The sequence below is a fragment of the Monodelphis domestica genome, chromosome 1, assembly GCF_027887165.1.
Source record: "Monodelphis domestica isolate mMonDom1 chromosome 1, mMonDom1.pri, whole genome shotgun sequence".
Classification (NCBI taxonomy): domain Eukaryota; kingdom Metazoa; phylum Chordata; class Mammalia; order Didelphimorphia; family Didelphidae; genus Monodelphis; species Monodelphis domestica.
Window position 1 is genome coordinate 760,329,995 of NC_077227.1, and position 25,539 is coordinate 760,355,533.

At 41.7% G+C, this 25,539-nt stretch overlaps 1 protein-coding gene across 1 annotated transcript in view; it reads right to left on the reverse strand.

Moving 5' to 3' along the window:
- Window positions 1-546: 546 nt before the first annotated feature.
- Window positions 547-25,539, reverse strand: part of LOC100010066 (zinc finger protein 420-like) — a 32,209-nt gene continuing 7,216 nt past the window's right edge. Inside the window, exons 3-4 of the mRNA XM_007477920.2 lie at window positions 14,200-14,326; window positions 547-11,143 (exon numbers count right to left, since the gene is read on the reverse strand). Coding sequence (XP_007477982.2) covers window positions 9,615-11,143; window positions 14,200-14,326 — 1,656 coding nt within the window. The 3' untranslated portion in view covers window positions 547-9,614. The remainder of the gene's footprint in view (window positions 11,144-14,199; window positions 14,327-25,539) is intronic.

Here is a 25,539-nt window from a genome sequence, read left to right on the forward strand (position 1 = left end):
ATTTTCTACACTGAGGAAAAAGGGGACCCAGGTGTGCCCCAGGAGGGGGTCTCCAGACCAGCTCCTGCTGCTGAGAAGGGCAGAGAACTCAGACATTCTCTGGGCCAATGGAGACTTGTTAGGCAGAAGTTTGGCTGGAGCTCCATTCTGAAGGCCAGAAAGTGGAGAGAATGGTTTGAGGGGGAGGCAGGACCCTGAGTGGGGAGATGTGAAAAGGAATTTTTAATTCCTTTTTTAATTTAACAGGGAACCTGGAGGTCCTCTTGCTATAAGGACTAACCAGTTCACAGATACTGGAAGTAGAAACCATAGAGACAGGAAGGAGGAACTACAGAGACAGGAAGTGATGTACAAAAGGGGACCAGCTTCTGTTGGTCCTCTGGCAGTTTTTGATAGTTAGGGTTAGCATTTGGGGGGAAGTTTGCTGCCATGTGTTGGGTTAGTGGTGTGATATTGAAATCACTTTAAAAGACTGATATATATTAATTTAAGGTCGCCAAGGAATTCAGATATGTAATTCCTAAGTAAAACACTCAAGTCAGTTGCCAACTTTTTTATGGTATTTTAATTAAAAACAGGAGGAAAAAAGTACTAGAGGGAGAAAGACAGACAGAGAGAGAGAAACGGGAGAGAAGGAAAGAGGGTTTAAATACCCACTCTGCTCAGGCTGAGCCAAAGCAGGCTTAAGGCCCTGGATAGCCAAGACAAGGAAACAGATCAGTCCTTATAACTCACATGACCAAACTGAAGAAAAACAGTCTGCGGGTTCCTCCAACTCCAAGCACCAGCCTCCCACTGAGTCTCGCCCTCCTCATATGAAGACCCAAGAATTCCAGAGGCTGTTCTCTACCTCACTTCCTGCATCTCACATGAGTCAATGGTGGCTCTCACTTGACCTAGGACCTCCCAGAAGTCTGTCCTTCTCTGCACATGTCTGTTGAAGGCCATATTCTCAAATAATTAAATCTTGAGTTTTGCTGCAGCCCTTCCTAATCTTGTTATCCTGAGTAGGGTGGAGATTGTAGTTTCCAAGACCTGATTCTGTTATTCCAAGTATCTCTGTTGTTATTGATCAGGAAATAGCTAAATCCCATCTTCTAAAGAATGGTCTGAATGAGGTGGAGTAGTTTCGAAATTCACAGTGGTTGGCAGGATATATAAAGGTGGGCCTGAGGTTTTTGGCTTTAGCCTTTAGAAGACTTTGGGTTTGGGTCCAGGGTGTTCTTTTTTTTTCTTTCTTAAACATTTTCAAACGTGGTTGACCTTCATTTACAGACCTAATTGGGGTTCGATTTAACACTATGCCCAAAGGACGACAAAAGAATATCTACCCTTGTCTGTACCCCAAAGAGATAATAAGGAAAAAGACTTGTACAAGAATATTCATAGCTGCGCTCTTTGTGGTGGCCAAAAACTGGAAAACGAGGGGATGCCCTTCAATTGGGGAATGGCTGACACACTGTGGTATATGTTGGTGATGGAATACTATTGTGCTAAAAGGAATAATAAAGTGGAGGAGTTCCATGGAGACTGGAAGAACCTCCAGGAAGTGATGCAGAGCGAGAGGAGCAGAAGCAGGAGAACACGGTACACAGAGACAAATACACTGTGGTACAATCAAACGTAATGCACTTCTCCCTTAGTGGTAATGCAATGTCCCTGAACAATCTGCAGGGATCTAAAAAACACTATCCACTAGCAGAGGATAAACCGTGGGAATAAAAACACCAAGGAAGAGCAACTGCCTGAATACAGCAGTTGAGGGGACATGACAGAGGAGAGACTCTAAATGAACACTATAATGCAAATATTATCAACATAGCAATGGGTTCAAATCAAGAAAACATGTAATGCCCAGTGGATTTACGCGTCGGCTATGGGGATGGGGGGGAGGAAAAGAAAATGATCTTTATCTTTAATGAATAATGCTTGGAAATGATCAAATAAAATATCAAAACAAAACAAAACAAAAAAAACTCCTTAGCTAATAAAATACCCCCAGGGCCAGATGGATTCACAAGGGAATTCTATCAAGTGTTTAAAGAACAACCAATCCCAATACTATACAAATTATCTGACAAAATAAGTAAAGAAGTTTCACCCTTTCCCCTACTTGTCTCTGGGTCTTATCAAAATGGTTGCTGCTACCTTCTGAATACCAATCCTGATCTTCCCCACTGAGTACCCAAAGAATGAGGCAGGCCCATCCCCATTTCTGAAATTATGAATTCACAGTGGCCTGGGATGGAGGTCGTATCATCAGACCTCTAACTAAGAGCTGGGGGGAGGGATAGTGAGCTGGTACAGGAGATGTGTGAAGGGAACATTTGGCTCAATGGTAAAATTGGGGATGGCGCCCTGAGGCTTTTGAGATGTGAATGTGTGGTGCAAAGACTGGATTTAGCTCTCCCCTAATTGTAACAATGAAGGTACTTGGCTACTCCCTCATTTCGAAGATTAAATTGTAATGCCCTGTCGATTTTTAGATTTTAATGCTCAAAGTGTAGATCTACCCATTTCAACCACAAACGGTGTGAACTAACCACAAGAAGGTGTGAACTAACCACAAGAAGGTGTGAACACCCATTTCATACATTGAGTGGGAGGTCTGTGACCCACATGTGAAAGAGTGGGCAGTCCTGGTGTGAATCAGCGGGATTGATTGGTAGACCTAAAATTAAGGGGAGGTGACATAGGAAAAAAAATTGATTAAAGAGTGAAGAGACACACAGAGATAAGGATGACCAGTCAGTCACTTGGAGCTGGACTGAGGAAGAGTCACTCAGAGATGGACTGGAAGACAGTCACTTGGACTTGGAGTAAAGACAATCACTCAGAGCTGGAGAGCAGAAAGACACTAAAAAGGGTCAGACAATGATGGTCTGTAGAAACTGGAATCAGATAACAAATAATATGAATTTTAACAATAATGATAATCCCAGAAATAACAATAATCATAATTATAATAAAAATAACTACAGAAATAGTCATCCAGAGGAGGAAAATGAGAACACAGGACAAAATACCCAACACCAATATGTAAAAAGTGGAACTCGTTCACACTATACTCAGGGTGAAAAAATCCCCCTCACTGTGGAAGATCCCAGAGAAATGCCCAAGAATCTTTATGAAGGGGTGAAGAGGAAGCAAGGGCCTTGGAATCAAAAAGTGAAACCTTTGATTTTCCAGATGCTGATATTTTAATGCTAATTATCCCAATACATTCCCAAACACACAGTAATAAACCCCATGTAACCCTAAAAGGGAAAACTTGCACTATGATTGCCTTTTAGATACTGGGGCATTTAGAATATTCCTAGAGACTAAACCAGATGCAAAACGAAACTATATTAGCTCTCTACATGTAGTAGGTATATCAGAAACACTTCAAAAGGGCCCCAGATTTTTTCCTCGAATGTTACCCACGGGACCCTTATCTTTAGAATATTCTTGTCCATTAATGTCTGGATCCCCCACAAATCTGCTGGGAAGAGATCTATTACATAAACTTAAAGCCAGAATAACTTGCACCCCAGATGAATCTATGTCATTAGAATTACCCGAGGAATCTTTAAATTTGCTCCCTGTACTCCTCTCAGAGAGACAGGGGGTAAGAGAGGCTCCCATATTGGAAATACCAGCTGATATACCTAAGTCTCTTTGGGCCACATTTCTTCCAATATAGGCCTACTTAAAGCAGCTGCTCTTGTTCAAATTAAGACAAGAGGTGAGCCAGCTTCTTCCATTCCTCAGTACCCTCAATCAAAACAGGCAATTGAGGGAATAACCCCAGTAATAAATTCATTAATTGAGCAAGGAATACTTCCATGAAAATTGGATAATACACCCACCTTACCCATTAAAGAAAAAACCAAAAACAAATAAAGGTCCAGATTGAAAAGTCATATGTAGATTTATCCAAGAATTAAAGACTATAAATAATCATGGCAAATTCAAGACATCCTGTGGTTTCAAACCCAAACACAATAGTTTCCTCTATTCCCAGTATAGCTACTTACTTTACTGTAATGAACTTGTGCTCAGTTATTTTTTTTGATACGCATTTATGAGGCTTCCAAGAATATATTTGCCTTTACATGGAAAGGTTCTCAGGGGACCTGGTGTCATTTGGCACAAGAGTATGTGGAAAGCCCTATGCTGTGTGCACAACTTTTGAGCCAACAGATAATATAAAATTTCAAAATATTCAGTTAATTAAATAAGTGGATGATTTGCTCTTGACCTCACCAAATACCTCAGCATATCAAGACAATAATATTTTCTTTTAGAATTATGAAAAGAGGCCACAAACTCTGAAAGGCAAAGGTTCACTGTTGTCTCTCCAAAGTCGAATCTTTAGGGTTCATTTTAACTGCTGGTGTGCTTTATTTCTCGTAAGCACATTGAAAATATTCAAAAATTGAGTGCTCCCACCACTAAGAAACAGTTAAGAAAAATCTTAGGGGTCACAGGTTTTTGTAGACACGGATTCCCTGCTATGGGGAAACCACCAAACCCCTTAGAGCATTAACAAAAGATTCAGCCTGAAGCACTTGGATTAAAGCCAGAACACCTGTCAAGTCCATGCAATATAAAACAGGCTATCCTGTCTGCCCCTGCTCTAGGCATCCCAGATTGTTAAAAACAAAAACATTTACTTTGTGTATGAGCAGAGAGGGGTGCCTTCAAGTATTTTAACTCTCTTTGGGACCAGTTCAGGGTCCAGTTGTTTATTATTTGGCCCAGCTGGACCCAATAGCTTCAGGAGCACCACCTGCCTTAGAGGTATAGCTGACACAGCTTTTTTAGTAACTAAAGAGGCTGACTGAATATTGGGATGTCCATTAAAAATGTGCCGACATAAAGAAGGACTGTTACTAAGGCATAGAACAGAAGCATTTTCAGATCAAAGACTCACAAGATATGGAGGTACCTTGATGGGCAACTAGAATATCACTTTAAAACACTATACAACACTTAATCCTGCCACCTTGCTTCCTGATTTACCAGTTTCAAGAGAACCATTGCATAGTTGTGAATCTGTAGCGTCTATGGCTGAAAAGCTTCAAGATAATCTCTTGGACACTCCTTTCGACAACCCAGATCTAGCCTTATTCACTGATGGTTATTCTTCCATGAGGGATGGTATACACTGGAACTGCAGCAGTGACAGAATTTCCCACTGTATGGTCAGCTTCATTGCCCTTAAATATAAGTGCTCAAGGTGCAGAACTTACAGCCCTAAAACATGCCTGTAAAATTACCAAAAAAAAAAAAAGGGCAATAATCTATGTAGATTCTGGGTACCCATTTGGAATTTGTCATGCAGTGGGTATGTTATGGCTTCAGAGAAGATTTTTAACCTCAGCTGGAAAATAAATAGTAAATAAAGAAATAATTAATGAAGTTCTTTCTGCTCTCCAGCAACCCAAAGTCCTATTCATAGGTCATTGCTCTGCCCGTACAATTGGAACTGACCCTGTATATAGAGGGAACCACCAGGTAGATACTGCTGCAAAACTAACCGCCTTAGAAGGACCTCAATTAATTTTAACTTTGGCAACAAGTAACGAATTAGATTTATCCCTTTCCTAAAATGAAAAGGAAGTGAATAGAAACAAAATTTTAAAACAAAACTGACTAATGGAGTATGTGTGTTATCTAAAGGAAAATTCCTGCTCCCTAGAAATTTTTATTAACAAATCTGCCAATCCATGCATAAAATCAGTCACATCTGTATCCAGGGCAATGTACAATCTGTTAAGAGATTATGGATATCCTCTGGTATAATTACTATAGTTCCTCAAGTATATATAGTCTGCCCCACCTGCCAAACCTAGTCAACACAGCATTCTTGGGAAAACTTTTGGTGGGCATTGTGAAGATTGGATTAGCTATATCCTGATTATAACAATGAAGGTACTTAGCTCTTTATTGTGAAGATAAAATTGTAAGCTATAATCTATTTTTAGATTTTAACTACAAAAAGGTGTTAAGTAAGTACAAAAGGTGAACTTAACAAAAGAGGATTTAAGTAACCCATAGATAAAATATAACCAACAAAGGTAAGAACTAAAGAGTTATCAGTCCTGGAGAAAAGCCTCTGCTGTGATTGATAGATGTGAAAAGTTAGAGGAGGTGACACAAGAGAGAAAGGTCTTTAAATAGAGGGAAAAAAAAGACTGAAGAAGACAGTCACCCCAGCTTGAAGTGAAGGATGGAGGAATGACAAGAAGACCAACACCCAAACCTCTTTTAGACTGTTACCATTGGTGAGTAAAAAGCTGACTTAGTGACCTCACTTTTCAGGTGTGAAGCCTCCAGGTAAGGCCCATCTTCTTGAGACTCTCTTCCCCTGGGTGAGGCTTAGAAATTCTAATTGGTATCAGAAGAAGCCAGTTTTCTCTTTCTCTCTCATGCCTTAACATCTTCCTTCTACTGTAAATATTGTGAATAAACTGCCATAAATTCCATTTATTTTAGAAATTCATTTTGGGATTATAGAAATTAAATCCTTGGCAACAACATGATTAATATATTCAGAGTCCAACCACTAATAATTTTAACAGCATCCTCTGGTTTACACAAATTTTGAGCACCAACAAATTGATTTTATCACTTTGCCTAAGACCAGACAGTATACATTTTGTCTAGTTATGGTGGATCAAATGGTCGGATGGCTGGAAGTATTTCCTACTGCCTGAGCCACCATGGCTTTTGTTGCCAAGGTGCTCTGAAGAGATTATTCCTCAATTTGGCCTGCCTGCACATATTGATTCAGACATGGGGAGTCATTTCAGTGATTCAGTTTGATCCCAGGAATATTCTTGTCTAGGGATAACTCCCAAATTCCATGTACCATATCATCCCCAGAGCTCAGGCCACGTTGAATGAACAAAGAGCTTAAAAGTATGATTGGAAAAGTATGCACCGAGACATTTTAAAAAGCCTGAAATTCTCCCTCTAGACCTATTTTGTTTTTGAAGCAGGCCCAGGGGAGATCTACACCCCACCATTTGAGATGCATTTTGGATACCCTCTATACAGGCCAAGTCTTTTAGGCTTTTAGTCCTGCATATGCATCACTATTAGGGGGAGATACTTCTCTACTGCTTCCTATATAAAGGAATTGCAGAGCAAATTGTGAGAGCTCCATCCGTAGCTGCAGTACAAGGAGGAACAATAGACTCTTCACTTCAAGACTGGAATAGGAGGCAAGTTATACATAAATAATTTCCAGTACACAGGAAGGTCCATTTCAAATATTGTTAACCACTCCCAAAAGCTATAAAAATTGGAGAAGAGGAATCTTGGATTCATTGCTCTCACTTAAAGAGTGTACCTTCTATTGAAACAGATTGACTATATTCTGTCAACAGCATTGGAGTTAAAAATCCATGGGCAAGTGGAGACTGCTTTTGGAAATACATTGAATTCCTGAAATTTTGTTTTATTATTGCTGTTTAATAGAATATTTAGATTTTTCAAAGTACATATAATCAAAATTAATCTTTTTCTGATTTTGCAGTAAAGGAATCCTAATATATATCTGTCCTACTACTAATGCATACCCAAGAGCTTTAGACTATGATAACCTGCCATTTAATGATAAATATTATAGGACTATGATTAATGAGTATGCCTGATTCCAGGAGAAGTTAAAAAAAGAGCCATTAAACAGAATCAAGAAGCACAAAGTCAAGGAGACCAAACAATCACAGTGGGATTAATGAGATTCTTTGCCAAGAGGACTTGAACTTCTTTGGGGTTCAAGATTGAAATATACATCAGACACAAGTCTTCCCCTGGGCCGCATTCTACCAAGCACCTCACTTTGGTGGCAATTCCTGGCTTCCCTCTCCTTGTGAGAAAAAGGATAATCAGGGTAAGGAATGCTATTTCCCATTTGCTGCTGAAATCTAGTCATTTGTAATCTCATAATATGGAAACTGTAGTCCTGGCACTAATGTATGTGCAAGGGCAATATTACTGCAGTTTGTCATACAGACTTTTAGGACCTAAATTTTTCAATATACACTCTTATGCCAAAGGGGACTTCTCCCTACTGACTTTTTGTCAATGAGACTAGAAAACACTGGTTTTACTCTCCCTATTTTCCTCTTATCTCTATTTTAGTTTCCTTTTAGAAGGCTCAATATTGTATACACTGCTACTTAGAAGATTTTTAGAGGTAAAAGCTGATTATTTTAATCAATTAGGGAGACTAGTCTCCCAAATGTTCACAGAGGGATTTGTGAAGATGGGATTAGCCATCCCTTGCTTATTTTTAGTTTTAATCACAGAAGTGCATACACCCCTTTTTATCTTTAAGTAGGGGAAATCTGTGACCCACATGTACTCAAGTGGGTGATGAATCAGAAATGACTGTCACCTGGGCAGTCCTAAGGAAAGCTAGTCACAGCTGGACCACATAAAGTGGAAGGAATGGACAGAAAGAAACTCAAAGAAATGTCTTTAAAAGCAGTTGCAGCTTTCTATGACTAGTTCTTTGGAGTTTGGAGGCTGGTGAAAGGATCTGCCTTGTGGACCTGAGACTGACATTGTTGAGGCAGCAGTTGGACATTCCCTTGGGAATAAAGAGTGGATACGTGAAAAGGTTGACTCCTTTTCCTGGTTTTCCGGAGGGACTAGCCTCTGGAAAGGCCTCCATCTTCGAAAAGGCTTCATTGATAGAGTCCTTGTTTTGTTCAACACCAGCCCTTAGTTGAAGGTTGAAGGCCCTCTAGTTGAGGACTAATTAGCCCAACCACAGTAAAACCAGGGCTGGAGAAAATAATCTAGCTTCTTAGGCTAGATTTCTTACTCTGCCCTTTCTCATTTCTCTACCTTTATTCTCTCTCCTTTTGTAAATAAACTACCATGAAAACTAATTTTAAATTGAGACATATTAATTTTTGGTGACCACATTTTTATGTGTTTTATGGCTTTCTTAATTTATTTAATATTTACATATTTTAATATTTTGAATCTTTCCATTAATCTTAGGAGTGTTTATGACAGAAGAGAGTAAATTGTCTGATTCTGAGCAAGTTGAGAGCTCAATGTATTGAATGCCTGGTTTCTATGGTGTATAGTATGAGAGGAAAGATTATGAGACTGGCACTAAACTCACCTTATTTAATCTAAGGTAGTAGAGGGAATGGGAAAATAGGAGAGAGATACTTTCCTCATTACTCCATTTAGCTTGTTATTCTGTGGCCACCATTAAGGTGCCCTAGCCATGCTCAAAGAAAAGTTTAGCGGTCAACAAAACTGAAAGAACAGAGCTTGGATATCTGCTCTTGCCTCAACTGATCAGTTTCTCTACCCAGGAACCCACAAATCTCACCTAAGGAGTCAACCATGGCTTTTTATTTTGACTCGGCCACCCAGGCAGATAATCCAGGGGGACCAAAGCAGGGGACTTCACTCTGCAAGCATCTCATGATCACTGTATTGCTGCCACTCCATCCTAACTCTGATTTCCATCACACAATCCTTGCCTGATTCAAGTTAAGGTTCACACTAGGTATACTGCCCTGGAAATGGGGGGTTTAAATTGCTTTCAAACAATAGAAAGAGGTCTGACTGCATATATTTCCACATTGCTTGCATTAACAAGGTTTCTCCCCAGTGTGCAGCCTCTGATGAGAAGCAAGAAAAGAGCTCTGAGTGAATGTCTTTCCACATTGCTTGGACTTGTAAGGTTTCTCCCCAGTGTGCAGCCTCTGATGATAAGCAAGACCAGAGCTATGACTGAATGTCCTTCGACAGTGTTTGCACTCATAAGGTTTTTCCCCAGTGTGCATCCTCTGATGATAAGCTAGACCTGAACAATGAGTGAAAGTTTTTCCACATTGCTTGCATTCATAAGGTTTCTCCCCAGTGTGCATCCTCTGGTGTACAGTAAGACCAGAGCTCCGACTGAATGTCTTTCCACATTGCTTGCATTCATAAGGTTTCTCCCCATTGTGCAGCCTCTGATGAGAAGCAAGAGAAGAGCTCTGAGTGAATGTCTTTCCACATTGCTTGCATTCATAAGGTTTCTCCCCAGTGTGCAGCCTCTGATGAGAAGCAAGAGAAGAGCTCTGAGTGAATGTGTTTCCACATTGTTTGCACTCATAAGGTTTCTCCCCAGTGTGCAGCCTCTGATGATAAGCTAGACCTGACCTATGAGAGAAAGTTTTTCCACATTGCTTGCATTCATAAGGTTTCTCCCCAGTGTGCAGCCTCTGATGTACAGCAAGACCAGAGCTCTGACTGAAAGTCTTTCCACATTGCTTGCATTCATAAGGTTTCTCCCCAGTGTGCATCCTCTGATGATAAGCTAGACTTGACCTATGAGTGAACGTTTTTCCACATTGCTTGCGTTCATAAGGTTTCTCCCCAGTGTGGATCCTCTGATGAGAAGCAAGACCAGAGCTCCGACTGAATGTCTTTCCACATTGCTTGCATTCGTAAGGTTTCTCCCCAGTGTGGACCCTCTGATGAGAATCAAGACCAGAGCTCCGACTGAATGTCCTTTCACATTGCTTGCATTTGTAAGGCTTCTCCCCAGTGTGCAGCCTCTGATGAGAAGTAAGAGAAGAGCTCTGAGTGAATGTCTTTCCACATTGTTTGCACTGATAAGGTTTCTCCCCAGTATGCATCCTCTGATGATAAGCTAGACCTGACCTATGAGTGAAAGTTTTTCCACATTGTTTGCACTCATAAGGTTTCTCCCCAGTGTGCAGCCTCTGATGATAAGCTAGACCTGACCTATGAGTGAAAGTTTTTCCACATTCCTTGCATTCATAAGGTTTCTCCCCAGTGTGCATCCTCTGATGATAAACTAGGCCTGACCTCTTAGTAAAAGTTTTTCCACATTGCTTGCATTCATAAGGTTTCTCCCCAGTGTGCATCCTCTGATGTCCAAAGAGACTGGCCCTGTGCATAAAAGTCTCTCTGCACCGATTACTTTCAATAGATTTTTCCTCAGTGTACATCCTTTGATATTCATTATCAGATGAATTTTGAGGTGCAACACAGAATTGCCCAGAAGCAAAGTTATCAAGGCCATCACTCATTAATCTTTGTAGGTCCATTTCTTCCAAAGGAAGGCTCACTTCTGTTGCATTCACCTTCATTTCAGATCTGATCTCTCCTAAAGGAAACAGTAAAACAAACATATGTAGTGACATATAGTGTCATATACACCTATAAAGCGATCTCCTTTCCTTCATCATCAGAACATAAACTGCTTTATATCCTCTCAAGAAGAAAAGTCTTCTAACTTAAATGGGCACAATCCATCCTTAGAACAATGCCATTACCTCAAAGCTAAAAAACAATTAAAATAACAAAGAGCCTCCCATGTGATCTCATTGGTTCTTCATAACAAACCTGGAATTTTGGACAGTGTAGCTTTATTACATTCCTAACGTAGACCATGATGTCAGAAAGGCTGAATGAGTGACTTAATCCAAAATCTTGGCAGCTGATCTTGCAACTAGGAGTGCTTTCTATATTACTAGACAATTCATTGTCAATCTTTTAGCTTTCATTGTCACTGTCTATATATTCAAACCTCTCTTTATAGGTATGACACCACTGTGTGTGTGTAGACTAAATGTTCATATTATTTGATTCTCTTGCATCTCTGTAAACATTAAGAAATTCCATTCATGATTGCTTTCAATCTTATTTATTTTCCCAGTATCTGGGATCAGATGAGGAAATTTAGGACTTTTTTTTGCATTTATACAAGGCATAAAAGATTTTGTTGTTCCCTACTCCTTAACGGAGCCATTACTTTTCTTTAGATACCTCTTTTCACTCAAAATCCTTCTATTAAATATAATTTCAACAAAAATATGGTATTTCCCATATTTAAAAATATGTCTAATACAGTATGATCCTTTTGTAAGAATCTTTTCTAAGGAAATGAGCAAGAGAGTTTGTACAGTTCTCTTATTTTCCACGTTATACAGATGCTGGCATTTTTATATTCTTAAAAATCACAATACAAGTGATGATGCATTCTCCCTGTATCTCAGAAACTTGCTAAGACTTTAAACGATGGGCAAATCAAAGGAGCTCTTTTGGTCTCTGGCTCCTCAATTATGAAATAGACATAATCATATTAAGTGTCTCCTTAGGTTCCTATGAGGATCTAATGAGAAAATATTTATAAAATGTAGGACACATAGTAGGGGCCATATGTAAATGTAATGTTTATTTTCTCATTAGAATTTGGATTTTTTTCCTTTGATTGCTTTTCTCCTTACATTTTCATTCTCTTTAATTCTCTAGTTCCTGATTTCCCTGCTGAATTAAATGCATTTCCTTTCCCCAACACTCCTTTTTACCTGGATCATCTCAGGGTGACATTCAGGATCTACTGCTTCTTTCTAAACCACCTCCACAACTGAGTTCTAGATTATGAGCTCCACAAAAGCCCAGACTGGTGTTTCCCTTTCTCTGTGTGAAAGGGAATTCTTTACTCTGTTATCAATCTTCAGTTAACACTAACTTAAATACCTATACTTAGTACCAACCTAGACTGAAGACAGGATTAACTCCCCTCTATCTACTTTTAAATTGAATCAACAAAATATTAAACACCCTATTGAGTGCTAGGTGAGAGGCTAACAAGGTATTTAGAGGATTCATACCCTTAGAAATTCAATCAATCAGGAAACTGTGAATATTTTTCATTAAATCAGCCAATAATGTATTAATATTTTTGATGAGAACTTAACCATCAGAAGGTGTGAATTCAATCCCAGAGACACTGCCCCTTGGACAGCACTAGACAATTTGGAAACTGTGATTGGCACCTATGAAAAGAGGAAGGGACAAGAAGTCACTATAAAAGCAAGCCCCAAATTGAACTCCATTGGAGGAGAATGTCTTGGAAGAGACTGTTTTGGAGAAGATAGTCTTCTGGAGATAGTCTTCAAAGGAGATTCACTGGAGACTACAGCTTGGATTATGGGCTCCAAGCTCAGTTTCTACTGAAACTGACTCTTGGATTACTTCATTGGGTGACTAAAACGCTGACCCCTTTCCTAATTTTTGGAGAGACTAACTTCCATCTTGGAGGAGGCTGTGGTGGTTACTCACCACTGGCCCTCCTGGCTGAAGACTAGTACACGTGTTTTCTCTAACCTCTCTCATATTTCTCTTCTTTATTGTTTCCTCTCCATTTGTAAATATTTGTGAATAACGGTTCTGACTCAAGATATAACTACTGGTGACCACATAATTTTGTATAATCATTGTCCCCACATGAATTTAACCTTTACATTTGTATCCTCAGGGCTTAAATATGTTCCTACAACCTATTTATTATTTAATGCATGTTTACTGACTGGGCCCAGTGATTATATCAGGCCCAACCTCTACCAAGATCCTTGCATTCTGGTCTCTCTTCTAGGAGCCAAAAGCATGCTCTGGCCTCATCTGTGTTTCTTTCTCTCTCTTGCCCTTATTTCTCAGTAGTCAACAATAACTCTACTTGAACTGGAGCTGACCCAATCCTGAACATCCCAGAGGCTCCTCCCTCTAGGCTATCGTCTTCTTAAAATGAGGTGCTGTGGTCACCTAACTGTCCAAGAACAGGGCAAATAATGAGCCTCAGAGATCCGGAAAAGGCCTAGGCTGGTGATTTAGGAAAAGTTTAGCCTTGGATGGATTCCAAAGAAGGAGCAGTCTGCACTCCCACTCATGGGCTGCAGGTCAATGGAGAGAAGAAAATCAGGAAACCACCTGCCTGGCTCCATCCTACATTGAGGGTCTCTGACCTCATCCTGGTCCTCACCATGGCAAGGCAATCCTGTAACATCTGCCTAAAGGATTCCCTTTATCATCTAGCTCAGTAGCCTTCTAAATATTTCTCTGGTCTCCAGCTCTCTCTTACGGCTTCTTCTTACCCCCCACCTCACCTTCTGAGCTCAGAACTTGGCCACACTGAACAAAAACCGAACCTTTCTGCAAAGTTCTCTTATCGTCCCCATATCACCCAACTAAACTGCCTCCTTTTCCTCTCTGGTCTCAGAATCAGAGGAAAAGTTGTTCTCCTAACTAAAGAAAATCTCTTACCATGGACAAAGAAGTCCATCCCATCTCTCATCTATGCCTGTCTGTTCCTCACTGTAGGGCCTCTATTGTTCTTTCATCTTCAGCCATTCCCACACTAATGAGCTAATGACTCCTTACCCACAGAGAGCAGGTTCCGGGCATTCTCCAGCATCACCTCCTTGTACAGCTCCTTCTGGGGAGGGGACAGGAGACACCACTCCTCCCGCGTGAAGTCCACAGCCACATCCCGGAATGTCACCACCTCCTAGAGGAGCCCAAGTCAGAGCACAGAGGGCCGAAAGTCACATCACAAGGAAGAGCCCACCTCTGGTCAGTTACAGGAGGAAACTGACCCACAGAGAAGGGAGGGGTGCAAAATCCCGCCCTTTGTCAGTTTCAGAGCCAGCACTAGAAGCTGAGTCTTTAAGAGCCCAGGATGGGTTTCCGGTCAAGATGGCGGCATAGATGCAGCAAAAGTTCAGACCTCTGAAAACACTTCCTTACTGATCACAAACAGAATGCTCCTTGGGGCCTGAAATTCAAATTTAACAACAGGACAGAGCCGAGGAACGTTCCTTCTGAACTCAATTCAAAAAGTATGCCCCCCCCAAAAGCCAGAATCCTAGATCACTTGGGTCTAAGGGGAAGGCAGAAGGAAGGTCCCAGGACCCCTCCCCCCCCAACCCAAAGAGCTAAGCCTGTGGCAGCAGCGGGAACCTCAGGGCCGGCTGATCTGAAGGGCGTAAAAAATAGACTCGAATACAGGACTACAATCCCCACAAGCCTTTGCTCCACTTCCCCAAGGTGCTTTGTAATCTCATGGGAATTCTGAGGTGGGTGAGATCGAGGACGAATTTAAGCTGGTGGCAAAGGTTTTGGGGGTCTTTTCAGGTCTCTTGGACTTCCGTTTTGGGGCAGGCATGGTTTTTTTCATAATGTAGGTGAGGTTGTGTCTAGGCCTCTCTATGGCCTGGACACCTGTTTCTTATCCTGTATTTTCTTTAATCTTTAACCTTTAATAAGCCTCTAAAAAGTATAATACTCCTTGCAGAGAGAAATTAATTTCTACCTGCCTCAGTCTCCCTATATTCCTAAATTTTAATCACTACAGTTTGGCATAACCACTTTGGGAAAAAAAGAACTATCTCAATCTCCTGATCCTCTTCCTTCTTGATTCAATACTAATCACCTGGGAGAGGTCCCACCCCGGCAACCCCCTCTGGCTCTTGGCCCTGCTTTAGTGCTTTGAAGGTTTATCGAACCTCAATAAATTTTCTGAATTTTCTTGCCTTTTCACCTCACTTTCTCCTTACTCCATCAGTCCTTTTACCAAATACCTTGGCTTAAAGACACAGCTGCCAGAACAGGTAAGTATAAAACACCGTTTCTCTCTTTTTTCTCCTTAATTTAAATTGGGGTCAACAGGTTTTGTTTCTCCCTCTTTGCCTCTCATTTCCTCCTCCCTTTACCTTAAGGAGGTAGCTCAGTGGATTGAGAGGCAGGCCAGGCTTACTATTCAACTGATTAGCAGCTGGAGAAGGGACTCTTAGGAGCTCTTAGCCCGCAACAAAAACAGCTGAAAAAAGTGAGGGAGCCAATTTAAAACCTATTTTCCTGTTTTTCCTGGCCTTTCTAGTCTTAAAAATTTAAGTGGGCTTTGCTCAAGGAAGGCTGCACATAGGCTAAGGAAGATTGCTGGGACCCGCCCATATACACTTTGTAAAAGAAAAAGTTTTAGCTCTACCCTTTGTTTACAACTTATTCACTCCTAATCAGCTTTTTCATAAGGCCTTTGCCTCCCCCGAATAAGGCTTTTGTGACCCCTCCCAGAAGCTTAATAAGGATAATTTACAACAGAATAGGCCCTTGGGAGTAGACAGAAAAGAGAGCCACCTACTGACAAGAAGAAAAAAGTTACAGGCAACTTAGTAATTGACTTAACAAAAAATAATAAAACAAAATAAAAAATAAAATAAAATAAAAAATGTGGCTACAACCAGTGCATGATTTGCTTCGAAATTGGCTTATAAGTTCAATAACCAAGTACATAGGAGTCCTAGTAGGTGTTCCTATAGGATGGTTTTTCTCAGAAACTATAAGCCTATTGGTGACCCTTATATTCATGTTCCTTGGGATTGTAATAGTTGTACTTGTAATATACCTAATCTCCTCTAAGAGAGAACACTCACTTGTTCCTTCTATTACTAAACAAATTAAGGAACAGAATACTTTTATCAGTCAACAATTGGCGGAACAGGATGAAAAATGGGGAGAGATAAAAAATTTCCTGCAAAACATTGAAAGGGAATTAAGAACATCCTGCAATAGGAATGATTTATCTCTCCATTCCCCATCATTATCAGATGCCATGACCCACCCTTCTCAAAACAATTTGGCTCAAATGGCAGCCCCCTCAGACCAACCAGCACCTCCCCTTCCTGACCAACCAGCCCCTGCCCATGCCTCCATTCCTGCCCCTCCCCCTGCCCCTTCAGCCCTGCCCCCCTTCATGCCCCTCCCACCCTGATCCCACCCCCGACTCATGTTCCTGCCCCTCCCCTTTCAGCCCTGCCCCCTTCCGTTCTCCTCCCACCCTGGCCCCTCCCCCTTTCCATGCCTTATACCCTGTCCCCTTGACACTTCCCCCGGCCCTTCCCCCCACCCATACTCATGCTCCCATCCCCAACCCTCATGCCCAGACACCCAATAATCCTAACCTTTTCCCTTCTCTTACCTACCCCACTGAAAACAGCGAGTAGCCTAGAAACAGTAACACTAGATAATTTGGACAGAAGTTTATTTCCATTGAGGGAAGTGCCCACTTTTAATAAAGAAGGGAACTTGGTGTCTGTAAGACACTATACATCTTTTAGACGTGATTTGGAAAAATTCAAGCAAAATGTTCCATCATTTGAGACAGAACCAATATTGGTTATAGAAAAATTAGAGAATATATTCAGAAACTTTGACCCTTCTTGGTTGGATGTGGAAAATTTGTTAGATGCATTTCTGACAAAGAGAGAGAAAAATAATGTCATCTCTCTAGCTAATAAGAAAAGTGGTAGAGGAGCTCACCATTGGCCATCTGTAGACCCCCACTGGAACCCCAATATTGCACAAGATCACACAAAACTAGCCCTGGCCAGAGAAGTATTATTAAGAGCCATGAGAGACTGCTCTGATAGACCTGATAGATGGGAAAATTTTAAGCAGTCCTGACAGGAAATTGATGAGACCCCCCTCCCACTTTATGGACAGACTTATTGACATAGGAAATACATATGTGGACTTTGATTTGACCAGAGAAAGGGACATTAAATATATACGCAAACAATTCGTTAAGAATTGTTGTTCAGCAGTAAAAGACTACAATGGAAAAAAAACTCTCAATCTTCTGATTTCTTTCTGATCTTTAGTTCAGCTTTTAATTTGAGTCACATCTCTCTGGCCAAGTTTTTGTTTTTTACCCTTGCAAAGCCGCTGCTCGTTCAGTTCCAGCCATTAGATAGCTCAGCCTCTTTTGCCTGCGGGCATTCAGCCCCCCATCCAGACCTGTTGTGTTTGCTGCCCACCTGGCCCCTGGCTGCTAAGTTCTGCCTGCCTGCTTCTCCTGCTTCTGCTCCTGGCCTCTCACCAGCCCGATGCCTGCTTGTTTCTGCTCCCCAGACCCACGAGCACGACCCCAGTTGGCTCATCACCCAGATCCTTGGAGTAGATCACTCAAGACTCATTTCTATGAGCTGGTAACAGTATTGGCCATGTGGGCTGAGGGGAGAGACGAGAGGGAAAGCTAAGCCTCCGAGAAAACGGGGGAGGGGGGTGTATTGGCTCCACGTGGACTGGGGCAGGAGGAGGGATCATATCAGGGAAGAGGGGAAAAAGAGACTAGAGAGAAGAAACTTTTCAAACAGACTAAAAAGCAATGGGCTGTTTAAAAGGATTTTTGACTGTTCTGGTAATTTCATTGATTTCACCTGCGTGCCAGAAGAAAGATTCAGCCCAAAGATTCAACTTTGAATTTGGAAATGGGTGGCTCAGGGAACTGAGAGCATGGTCCTGGGTTAAAATCTGGTATCAGATACTCCTCAGCTGTGGGGCCCCGAGCATAACACTCAGACCCCATAGCCTAGCCCTTACCACTCTGCCTTCGGACAATAGACATTTAAATGGATAATTAAAAACAAACAAACAAACAAAAAACACCCCAAGGAACTTTGAAGAGGCTAAAGGCTATATTCTAAGGCATTTCAGAGTCCAATGGTTTATAAAAATCTGTATTCTATTGCATTTTTTGTTATGGATTAACTTTGTGATTTTAAGTTCATATATTACTGGATTCAATATTATTCTGCTTGAACTGAAGGTTGATTGAATTTATTTTGAATGTACTAAGTTTTGAAATTGTTTTTTCCCCTATAACTGTGCTGAAAAAAATTGTGAATAAGCCCATATATGAAAAAAAAACAAACAAACAGTTTTTCTATTTTTTACTTTGTAAATTGACATAGAGGATGGATGGTCTTCAGAACTGGTTATAATTGTATTAACAACCTTTGGAAAATTTAATGTGCTAAATACCTCAAATGATTTGATTTTAAGGGTTTTTTAAATATGATTTTTGGAATTTTGTTTTAACAATCTGGTTATTTGTGCCTTCCCCTACCACGAGGTAAGGCCCATAGTAGCTGAAGTGAAATACATTTTATAACCCCCAACCTTCCCACATGTGAATGCAAGTTGGGTAGTTAATCTCAGGGCATTTGTACCCCTAAAAAGCCTCCAAGATAATGGAGCACCCTTTTATTTATACTCTTCAGCTCACTACTTTACTTACACCAGAATGATTTCTTGATTATGTTCTTAACCCAAGATGAGTTTTACTTTGTTTAAAAATGTTTAAATACCAAGGTTGAAAGATTGCTATTGTAAACCTTAAAATTCCTTAGACTTATGAATGTTGGAAATTTCCCCATTGGGAAATTTCATACTTAAAAAAATCTCTTACTGATAGTAAGAACTCTATTGGAATATGAAACTCCTTGGCATGGGAGGATCCTTCTCCTCCCTACTTAAGACTACTTTAGGACAGAAACCTTTTGCTAAACAATGGAAAGGGCTTTGACCTATGCTTAAGCATAGAACAGGAAGTTCTTTGAGTCATGATTGATTTTAGAATTGATACAATAGAGATACTTGGAATGACAGAACCAGGTCTTGGAAACTACAATCTCCACCCGACTCAGAGTAACAGGATTTAGGAAGGGCTGCAGCAAAGATCAAGATTTAATTATTTGAGAATATGACCTTCAACAGGCATGTGCAAAGGGGGCAGACCTCTGGGTGGTCCTGGGTTAAGCTAGAGCCAACATTGGCAGAGGGGAGACATCGACAGTGATTGATAGATGTGAGAACTGAGGGGAGGGAACTTAGATTTTTGGCTTAAAGATAGCGGGGTCTGAGGACTGAGGGTTGATGCTCTGAAGGAGGTCTGAGAGGAGAGAGGTCCTGGAGGGAGAGCTAGTGGAGAGGTCTTGAAGGAGGCTGTGGAAGGAGAACTCAGGAGGAGTAAGGAGGAGAATTCTCTGGAAACATTTCTTGAAATGAGGCTCTCTTGAAGGTGGAGCCTGAGGTTGGCATGAGAAGCCTTACCTAGAGAGATCTTGGGTGAGTGATAAAACCAACTGACTGATTTATCTCTTAGGACTGAGGTCTAGGCCTTATTGGCTTGAGGCCCTTCATTCTTATTCCTTTATTACTTTCTCTCTTTTTCTATTGATTAATCAGTGTATTATAAATTAAATTTTTCTATAAGACCCAGTTGGTTTGGGCATATTCATAAATTGGGAATATATTCCCTGGCGACCATCTTATATTTATATAAAACCAAGACACAGTAGAAAACATATTTCAGTGGTCATAATTGTTATATATTTCCCTTGCTCCCAAACATTTTAATTATCACAGTTTATGGCTCCCACTCTCTTATCTACAACTATTTAACGCTCAAAACTATTTTAAATCTAACACTATGTTTGTAAAAATTGTGGCAAATGTCCATCAATTCATAGGTTTTAAAAATGCCATACAACAACTTATGTGAAATATGATAGTGTGCTTGTTTGCTATTGTAATTAATTGGGCTATTGAGAATTTGGGGGATTTTTATAACTGCATATTTGTACTACTGTTCAATTCATTTGCCTTCTACTCACAGTGAGCATGGGCGGATATTAAGAGGAAATGGATCTCATTTTTGGTGAGAAAGCCTTACATTTTATATTTTCTTAGCTGACACAGTGTGTCAATGATTATAAGCTACATTTTTGAATTTTCTTAAAAAGCTCTTTTATTATTATATTTTTCTTGCATGTGCAATATACTTTTTCAGTTTTTTTTATTTTTTTCTCTCCTTTTTATATTTGAAGCACATGTCACCAGCATTAAGATTTTCTTTAACTTTTTGACTTTTCAGTACTACAAGTTTGAAATACATAAGTCAAGCATGCCCAAAAAGCTTGTGACTATAAAAATGATGCCACTAATTATTTAAAAAATTATGGGACTATGCTTAATGATTCTGTCTGATTCCAGGACAAGATATACAACACAAAAGAGCCATTGCACAGAGCCAAAGAAAAGCCAATCCAGGATGGATTGATGCACTTCTAGGCCAATACAAAGGTCTTGAACTTAGTGTGAAGACTCGAGGTTACTATGTTTAACATGTATTAAGACATAGGCTTTCCTTCTGTCCACACTCACTCTGAAGATACTCACAGATGAGTATCCCCAAAACCTTGGTTCCTATAATCTGGTCCCCTTTTCTGCCTTCCATAGTGTGGTACCTTTCTGTAGTCCTGGCTACTGACTGGGTAAATGCATCATTGCTTAGATCATTTTGATTGGGCCCTGATTGAAAGACCTGTTACAGATTTAGTTTTCTTTTACTTGGAATTTTTACACATAAGACTTTGATAGTCTATATTTTCATCCAGAAGTTTTTCTTTTCTTCTTGATTTTTCTGATGTCTTTTTAATATCTCTTGTCAATTGATTCATATACCTCATACCTCAGACATGCATCCCTAAGTGATCCTGTATTTTTCAATCACCCACAACACGGGGAAATGTAAAAAATATTATTGTAAATTGCAAAGTTTAAATTCCTTTTGAGAAGAATTTTAGGTAAAGAAGATGCTCCCTCTCTGAATCCAGAACTCAACTGTTGGAGACGCCACCATGAAGAAGCCTCCAGACCACAGGCTGCACAAGATCAAATTGAATTTTGGGTGTGGTTGATTGAACATTTATTTGTATGTATACTTTTATGCCAAAGGGGACTGACTGCCCCCTAACTGGGTTTTTGTCAGTGCGTTCAGAAATTATTGGTTTTATTCTTTTTTTCTCTTATCCTCACATTACTGTAATCTTTAAAGTTGATTATATTTTTATGATCCTTTTGGGGTAAAATTAATTTTTCCAAAATTGATGACATGGGGATTGTAAAAAATAGACTCGAATACAGGACTACAATCCCCACAAGCCTTTGCTCCACTTCCCCAAGATGCTTTGTAATCTCATGGGAATTCTGAGGTGGGCGAGATCAAGGAAGGATTTAAGCTGGTGGCAAAGGTTTTGGGGGTCTTTTCGGGTCTCTTGGACTTCCGTTTTGGGGCAGGCATGGTTTTTTTCATAATGTAGGTGAGGTTGTGTCTAGGCCTCTCTATGGCCTGGACACCTGTTCCTTATCCTGTATTTTCTTTAATAAACCTCTAAAAAATATAATACTCCTTGCAGAGAGAAACTAATTTCTACCTGCCTCAGTCTCCCCATATTCCTGAATTTTAATCATTACAAGGGCGCACCTTAAAAGTAACCTGAGCCAGTCTCAGGGGCTTCCAACACAGACGGCAGGGAAACAGAGACCAGGGCCCCATCTGAGTCTCACCAGAGGTTTTTGCTTCGGGGACCAAATAGGCTTCCCTGAGGTTCCCCCCAGCTGCTCTCTAGTCTTCAAGCCAGAGAATACAGAACCAGAACCAGGAATAGCTCCACACAGATTATTCATTGATTACACAGCATTGAGAGGAGGAGGATTGAGGAGGTGCATAGAGAAGAGCATCAGGAGACGAGGTCCGGAGGAGAGAAGATGGAGAGAGGAAGGAGGCCTACCCTGACATGGAAGGGGGTTCCACTGATGAAGGTTCCTTTGGGTAAAGGGAGACGAGGACTCACACGGAGGGCAGAGACTTGGTGCCTGCAATCTACCTGTCCTGGGGGGGGGGGGGGGGTAGGGGGTGTCCAGTGTATCATTTGGAGCACGGGGAGAGCTTTGACCCAGGGACCAGATTTCCAGGCCAATGTAGAACATGGAGAGCTTAACTGTGACCAGTGAAAGCTGAAAGGTCTGCGGAATCTCAAAGCTCTGCTCTTCGGAGCACATCCATTTACTAACGGATGACGACTGCCTGGCCAATATGGACCAGGCGCTTTCCTGGGTTGGACCTCAACATCAGGGGAAGAGACTGACCTACCTTCAAAGAGATGATTTAAATCAGACCAATGAAGGCAAAGGAAACAATCCAGTGTTGGGTCGTCTGCTTTCTAACTGGAGAAAAGATTAGGGAAGGGCCAAGTCGGGATGGGGAAGAGGGACCGAGGAAGTTCCCTGAAAGGGGTCCGACTCCTTCCCAATAGCTGTGAGCAATGAAAAGAACCAGGAAGCCAGAACTGATGGATCAATACGGACCCAGTTTGCAGATGAGACCCAGGGAGGGCCTGAGACCGACAAGGAGGAGAAAACTCCTTCCAGCAGGCTCAGGATCTGACTGTGCTTCTGGTCAACCTCAGCTCAGCGAAGCAGCAGGCACAGGCGGCCAGTTTCCCAGCCAGGCAGGAAGAGGCTCACATCATGTAACCCCCAACAGAAGATCAGCCATAGCAGGGAAAATGGTGAAAAGGAGCCAGGATAGCTGGGGAGCAGCACAGCAGAGCTCAGAGCAGGGCACAAGCCAGCCGTCGTCCTAAACCTGGGGTCCTGGTAGGACAAGAAGGAGATAAAGCAATGGGACAGGCTAAAGGAAGTCCCTCCTGTCAAGGGGCAAACCAGCGATTTGGGAGAAAATTCCTTATTTGGTAAACCTGGGAAGGAAACTGGCGGGAAATGGGGCTCAGAACACAAGCCTACACCATCCTCTACTGGACAGGGTTTAAGGAAATGTGAGCTTAATGTGAAAGATCGCAGGATCAGAAGGGAGGAGAGAGACAGCTCAGACACACCTCACAGCGACAGCCAATTACAGGCAAAATTAATTCTATCATGTTTTTAATTCAGATCCAAATAGTCTCCGTCCCTCCCTTCCCCCTCCCCGAGAGAGCAAAGAATCTTGTCAGACTTTACTGAGCAACTCCTTAAACTATGTTTCCTGATTAGCCATTTATGGAAGAAATCTCAAACCAAAGATTCCTTAAAACAGAAAAACATCCAAAGAGAACCTTAACTTCTGCTTGCCTCAGTTTCCCCAACAGTGAAATGAGGAGAATAAGAACGTTCACCCCAGAGCGCTGTTACACAGACTGCTGAAAGCAAATTTTAGCAGGCCTTGAAGCCCTCCAGGCTGCCTGTGCCCTATTCTTTGTCCCTGAAACTTCGGGACAAGCCCAGGACGTCGCCCTCAGGAACCCCAACCCTCCTTGCACAGAAAACTCCCAAAACGTCAGAAAGTCGCCCCTTTCCCTGCAGCCTGACCCAGCAGGGAAGAACTAGAGCAGTGAGGAATCTACTGCCCAGAGAAGGCCTGAGGCAGCTGCTGGCTCTGCTCGAGAGCCCTCAAGCTCCTCTCCTGGCAAAAAGGCCCCATTTCTGGGTGAGGCCCTTCCTGGGCTCACCCTCAACCCTGGGGATTCTGCCTGGGCCCATCCCATGTGCAGTCCCAAAGCCCTGCTGCCTCTTGGGGGTCTGGATGGGAGAAGGGCGGGGGAAGAACAGGAGGAACAGAGAGAGGGGCTCATCTGCCCCTACAGACCTCTTCTCTTCCCAACCTGCTCCCCACTCCTGCTGCTGGTAGCAGGTTCTCCTCTGAGAGCAGGCCCGGCCCTGGGTGACCCCTGTGGCCCTTCACCCCATGGAGTTCCCTGTGTGGAAGCCTCTGGCCTGGGAAGAGAAGGGAAAACCGCTGCCCCTCTGGGTCCCTTCTCCCTCCCCAACTCAGGGTGCAGAGACTTAGGTCTGGCCCCAGGAGGGATGGGTTTGACCCAGATCCCAACCTTTGGGAGTGTTCAGATTAAAAATTTGGGAAACTGAGGCAGGTAGAAATTAGTTTTTCTTTGCAAGGAGTATTATATTTTATGAGGTTTATTAAAGGTTAAGGATTAAAGAAAATACAGAATAAGAAAATACGTGTCTAGGCTGGAGAGGCCAAGACAAACCTCACCTACATCATGAAAAAGAGAAGCATTTGCTCTGAAACGGCAGACAGCCTTTAAATCATAATCTGCTCTCTGCCCAGGTGAAAATTCAGTGAGATTACAAAGCATTCTGGGGAAGTGGAGCAAGGACTTCTGGGGATTGAAGTCCTGGATTCAAGTCTATTTTTACAGGAGGGAGATCAGGGCAGCTTTCTTCTCAAGTCCTACCAACAGCAATTGGGCCAGAGAGTCAGCCCAAAGGCAGTCAGGAAGATGGGCTTTTTCTCCACCGGGGAAAGAGGGGACCCGGGTGTACCCCAGGAGGGGGGCTCCAGACCACCTCCTGCTGCTGAGAAGGGCAGAGAAGTCAGACATTCCCTGGGCAAATGGAGACTTGTTAGGCAGAAGTTTGGCTGGAGTTCCATTCTGAAGGCCAGAAAGTGGAAAGAATGGTTTGAGGAGGAGGAAGGACCCTGAGTGGGGAGATGTGAAAAGGAATTTTTAATTCCTTTTTTAACTTAACAGGGAACATGGACATCCTCTCACTATAAGAATTAACCAATTCTCAGATACTGGAAGTAAAACCATAGAGGGAGGAAGGAGGAACTACAGAGACAGAAAGTGAGGTGGAAAAGGGTATAAAAGGGGACCCCCTTCTGTTGGTCTGTCCGGCAGTTTTTGATAGTTAGGGTTAGCATTTGAGGGGATGTTTGCTGCTGTGTGTTGGGTTAGTGGTTGGCAGTTAGTTGCTGGAATATAAAGGCAGGACTGAGGTTTGGGGCTCTAGCCTTTAGAAGACTTGGTTTTTGGTCTGGGCTGTTTGGTTTTTTTCTTTCTTGAATATTTTGGAAGGTGGCTGACCTTCATTGACAGACCTAATTGGGGTTGGATTAAACACTAATTGGGCTAGATTGGGTTGGATCTTTGTGGGGTGGTTGTTATTAGCAGTAGTTATAAGCAGTTATAGTTACATATAGGCAGTTTTAGGTAGTATATTTGGGTAGTTATCGAATAACTAGTATTTGTTAAAAGCTGCTAGAAGTTTTCTTTTCTCACAGAAGGTCCTTGCCTC